General features: G+C 32.1%; 1 protein-coding gene across 1 annotated transcript in view; it reads right to left on the bottom strand.

The window, feature by feature from the left end:
- The window catches only part of Sox102F (transcription factor Sox102F), a 157,127-nt gene extending 152,910 nt beyond the window's left edge, over positions 1–4,217 (bottom strand). Inside the window, exons 1-2 of the mRNA XM_085488659.1 lie at positions 3,514–4,217; positions 2,671–2,712 (exon numbers count right to left, since the gene is read on the bottom strand). Coding sequence (XP_085344785.1) covers positions 2,671–2,673 — 3 coding nt within the window. The 5' untranslated portion in view covers positions 2,674–2,712; positions 3,514–4,217. The remainder of the gene's footprint in view (positions 1–2,670; positions 2,713–3,513) is intronic.
- Between the last annotated feature and the right edge of the window lie 1,783 nt (positions 4,218–6,000).

The raw sequence follows: 6,000 nt of genomic DNA on the forward strand, positions 1-6,000 counted from the left end.
ATGAAAAAAGATCCATTTATCTCATCTCGAACACAGTGACATTCATTATAAAATATATCGCCTTATCAAAGAGCTCTGTTATTCTGTCGTAAGTATAAGAAAATGCAATATTCTGCCCGACTCCTTTCGAAAGGACAGAAAAACGTGAGTGAGACAAGTCACGCACACGCGTTGTTGGACAATGCCGCGCATACCAGGTGACCGCCTGTGTTCGGTGTTTTGCGAACAAATCGGAGAGCGTCGCATTGGCACCCAAACTCGTCGACAAGAGATCGGGGAAGAGGTTCGGGATTGCAGCATCAGCCGCTGTTGAAAAGGAGGCGGAGAAAGAGAAGAGGAGAAGGAAGAGAAAAACGAAAAGAAGAAGCGCAGCAGAAAGGCTGAAAGCATTGTTACGTTTTTCTTGTGCCTTTCTCCGTGCAAGGCTTGCTCGTTTTTTTTATCCCGTTCCCTTTCTTGTCCCTCCCTCTCTCCCTCAAATTTCATACCGATGCACCATGCGGTACCTTCTACCTCCCTAAAGCTATCTCAAACGCACCGGCTCGTACTCAGGTGTGCTCCATTGTTAACCGCCCTACATATCGCATACAGGAGCATTTTGCCCTCCTTATTATGTGTTTGGCCATTATAAGCGCAGGGAGAAGAACGAGAGCGGAGAAAGGGAGAGGAAGAAAAAGACAGAGCAGAGAACATATATATACACGCATGAATACACTTGAGCGATTCGAGAGATCAAGTGGCATTTTGTCGTCTTTAGACACAGTGTTAGTCGTGTTATGTTGTGATGCAATCTTGTAAAATTACGCGCGAATTACAACTTTTTAACGCGAGAATTGTTTATTTTATAGTATATTTATACATGCTCATAATCATTATTACATGATCGAAATTCAATAACAATATATCTTTAATGTAATATATGATTGCTATATTATCTTTTAAATATATAATATTATATTTGAATATAATATTTTTTAAAACCCCCTAATAGCAGCGCGCTTTACCTTTAAATTAATGTTAATATATACGCATAGAAAAAAAGTAAATATTGATTTTGACAAAGTGGACAGCAGTCCGTACATTTGCAAATGGCAACTTATGTATGTCCAATTTTAATTTAAACAAAAAAAAACGATAAAACGGAAACTAAAAAATTTCTTTACCGAAAGATTAGAAATTTTTCTCGTTGCTTTTGAGCTTTTAGCGAGAGGAGTAAACTAGGCAAAGAGACAGGTTTCATTTTTGCATGCTGAAACGCTTACATAATATTCGCCGCAGTATACGCGATGTTTTGTTGCTCGATTTGCGAGAAGCGTTTCAACGGTATACGCGAAGCACACGACTCTTTTATTACCGCGGACACAAGCACGTGGGATACGCGCTTTTTTCGCAAACACGCGATTTTCTCTCGGTTTCCAGTATCTCGATGCGGTACTCGGCGCGAGAAAGAAAGAAAGGGAAGGGCCTTACGAGCTACAGCCAAAGGGATTTACGCGATGCTCGGCGTGACCTTAAGGTCGTGGCGTCGAAAAATTGCTAAATTATTTAAGACTTACCCTCGCCACACGTCGAGGCTTGTTGCCGGCTGATTTATTTCGACTATCGTGATGCATAGCCCCGCTATCCAATATTGTAATACGTTTTGCATACGTGCACGTATCATTGTCGACGCTCGTGGTATACGGGGGGACCCGGCGATTGAAACACTATCCGAGCTATATCTCAACAAGTTGGCCGAGCGTTATGAGTACCTGCTCCGCGCGGCATTATGTTCCCGATGATAGAACAAGTCGCATTCAGATGGAGAAGCACGAGAGGAAGATATTTTTGCGATCGTTGGATCAGAATTCCCGTGTTATTGCACTCGACCAGACAAGACAGGTTAATGCTGACTTCTATTTTAATATACATGTTCGTCATTTATCGCATCACTTGTCATTATGATGAAAAACGTAGATACATTTTCGTAAGTCGGTAATAATTCTAAACGCTTTAATTTTATTAATTGCTCTTTTATGAATGGAAAAAGGGGAGGAGATCAACGATATCTAGTATGAAACATGTACAAAGAAGTATGTTCTGAACGCAATTAAATAGTTTTAATAATAATTAATATTAAAATATGTTTTAATAATTGACATTAATTACTATGAGCCTAAGACGATTATAAATATTTAAGCTCAAACGAGTTTCAGCTACGATCGTCCATTCCATATTATCCCACGACATGCCCATGGTTATATGAATAATCATTTATTATCATATCTGTTACAAACCGATTTAACATTGTATATAGAATTTTATTAATTTCTTTTTTTTTCTATATTTTTGTTGTAAGTTTTATTTAAATATTTTAATTATCAAATTTTTTTATTAATATTTCCAATTTTCTTTATTTAATTTTCTTACTACTAATGAAATTATACTAATTGAGCAATCCAAAAATATAAACATTTAATTATCAAAAAATGAAAGATTTAAATATTTTTATTAAATATTAAATTTCTTAATTCAGATATCAAATAATTTATATAAAGACTAATAATATAAATTATTTTTATATTATTTATTTTTATAAAACTTCTATACACATATGTAATATATAAATTTCACAAATCTATTGCACCTCAAGATTAAAATAAAAAAAAAAATGTAGAATTCATTACTCACCATTACGATGCACAACAACAAAGTTGAGATACATGATGTAATCTGTAACATAGAAATATATACAATTTATAAAATAATATATAAATTATAAAAGATATGTCTAAAATAATTAATATTTTAATCACACATATAGCACTTAAAAAGCACATCTGTTTTCTTTTTATTATTTTTTCTTCTATTACAAATTTGTACTCATATCAATATTGTGCACGATACATAATATGAAAAAGCACAATCATTATTTTTTTTACATTATGTAATTACTTCTATAATCTTATATAAATATATTTAACAAAGTTAGAAAAATTAAGGAAATTGCTAAACTATAGCGAAATCATGAAATCGCGAATTTGTTTGTCGGAACGTGCGAATACCTTTCCTCTATATAATAATATGTTTATCAATTTTCTTAATTTTTCTAATTTTGCTTTCACTTTAATTTTCTATACATTTTTCTTCCTTTATTCTTAACACTTTTAAAAATTACTATTGCACATAATTCTCTAAAAAATGTTTATTTAAATAGATTTTTTTAATGAAATATTATTTAGTTTAAAAAAAAATTTATATATAAAACTTTCACATGTAATAAATAAAAATTTAAATTTTTTATCAACATTTTAAATAATTATATATTTTTAAACACAATATTAAAATATATATATATTTATGTATTTATATAAAAATACAAATAATTTTCAATACTTTATTATATAAAATCTAAAATTTTTTATACATTATATTATTCAATAATATAAAAGATCACTATTACGAAAATAAAAACGCATGCAAATAATGTATAAATAAATAAGTAATAAATTAAATGAATTGTAAATTGCTCACCTTCGGGTTGTGTTGCCAATGCCCGATGCCTCCCTGGGCCTCCTTCTCTTCTCGTTATATCCTTTTTGTTGATGGACACTGATACTTTGCGGACAAACGTTATTATAATTGCACGTCACTTCGTACGGCACTCCCGAAAATCGCGCACTCCCGAAAATTAACGCACACTTTATTATGTATATTTTGGCAAAAAAACAACGCAAACATTACCGTCATATACTGCATTATCGGTACTCGACGTTCGAAAATTGCATAGTCTAATTTATGCACTACTTGCCGTGACAATGCCAAGTTTTCCATTGCTAATAAATGTATGCGTCATAACATGAAAGTGATTAAAAATACATAACAATAAAAATAATAAACATGAAGAATCTGAAACATATATATTCGAAAATATATATCCTAAATTTTCCTTAATACAATTGAGAGATATCAAAATGTTGTTGATTACGAGTGGAGATATCAAAATGTTGCTGGACAGTCGAATTCGTTCTTGAAACATGTTTCGTCAATGATTGAAATATTAAAAAATAGCATCAACGATACTTAAAATCTTATGATACGAATGTACACGAATAGAGTTAATGTTAAATTGATTAAAACGCCATGAACTGTTGAAAAATGTCGTAAAGAATGTGATCGCCCGCGTATTTATCTATGCAATACTTGTCGCGATCGCGTATAGAACGATACTGCGTGAACGACTCTCTCTGCCTACTACCTTGACTGACGCCGCGAGAATAACAACAAAGCAACGGAATGTAAACATAACAACGCCTACGTTGAAAAACTCGGCGCACGACTTTTCGATTGTAATCCGATCGCACAAGAAGTGTCACGCGCTTTTATTGTCTACAAATATTATATATATATTTTCGGACAATCGTCGCGTTTTAATTAGCATTTTAATTTGTTATCGAGCAAGTAGTATGGTATCATATTTATTCTCTAAATGGAATCTCAATAAATAATCTTCTAATGCGATCATTCCTTACGATTATTTTTTCACACGACAATCGCACTTAAAGTGCGTAATGTTAAACATTAACTATTCTTACTCGTGTAATATCGGTATTAAAGTTTAAGTATAGCGGATATTATTTTTTAATTTTTCGATTTTTGAGAAAATGTCACGTACACAAGGAATCGATCGTGTTGCATGACACGACACGTTTAATTAATAACGATTTATTAATTATAGTCCTATTTAATACAAAATTTTGAAATCTATCAACTGCATAGCAAAAAATTCGACGTTTATATGTATACTGATAATTCACCAATTAAAACGTGATATTTTACACGTGATTTACTGAATCAAAATGTATTGCACGAGTAGTAATTTTGATTTCAATGTGTGTAATTTATGACTTATGTTGCGAGAAAGAAAGAGCGGAGAGAGAAAAGTAAAAAAAGAAAGAAAATAAAATTGTTTCAAAATATAAGCATATTATTATAAAAATGTTAGTATTGCCGCGGCAAGTGGAACAAAAGTTTAATCGGCTAAATGTATTATAAAAATGTAATGTCACTTTATGAAATTTTGTGAAACGTTACATATTTGTCTGTTTTGAGGTGTGAAAACTCTGTCACTCTATGCGTTAACAATACTTCGAGATTACGATTTACGCACGAAGTTAACACGTCTTCACGGAGAGAGAACATTGTTGCACGTTCTCACTATATCGACAAAATATACTACCTACACATAATACGACAATCCTCCGACACTTATTTTTTCGACATTTCTCCGGTATTCACACTTACTTGCACAGGTGATATTTATTCTCGACACTGAAAGTCGTAACTTGACCACCGAGAGACACAGTACTTGACAGACAGATTATGTGATGATGACACAAGATTATGATCGCGTAATATATATCGTACCGTGATATGATAAGTGATTGCAGCGATCACAGCTTTAATTGCGATGGATTGGTCTCGTTTTTCCAACACTCGCAACGATTGGACACGACTGAACCCGCACTGTAGGGATGGGCGATGTTTTTCGATTAATCGGAAATGTCGATTTTTTAATTCAAATAATCGATTATATTTCGTCGATTTTTTCGTCGGTTGATTAATCAATTTTCGATTTTTATTGGGCAAAATCGAAAGAATTATGGTATACCTATTCCTTCTATACGACGCAGCTTTCGGCGCAACCCTGCATATTTGTCTTTTGATGATGTATAGTTACTCATGTACATGAATAAATAAAAAAATTGTTTATATTATATTATATTATATTATATTATATATATGTATATTGATGGCTCAATAATAATAATTTTTCAGGTAGAAGAACTTTGGACACAACTAGAATGTATTAAATAAGAAACAAGATATAAAAAAATTAAATAATAAAATAATAACCCTAATTACTAATAATTTTTTATTTGATTAATCGACTCATCAATTATTTTTACAAGAAAATCGATTTTATTTTGAACATCGCCCATCCCTATACCCAACCCCACC

Source organism: Nylanderia fulva, unplaced genomic scaffold (genome assembly GCF_048542155.1).
Source record: "Nylanderia fulva isolate GAGA-0341 unplaced genomic scaffold, ASM4854215v1 Scaffold7, whole genome shotgun sequence".
Taxonomy (NCBI): domain Eukaryota; kingdom Metazoa; phylum Arthropoda; class Insecta; order Hymenoptera; family Formicidae; genus Nylanderia; species Nylanderia fulva.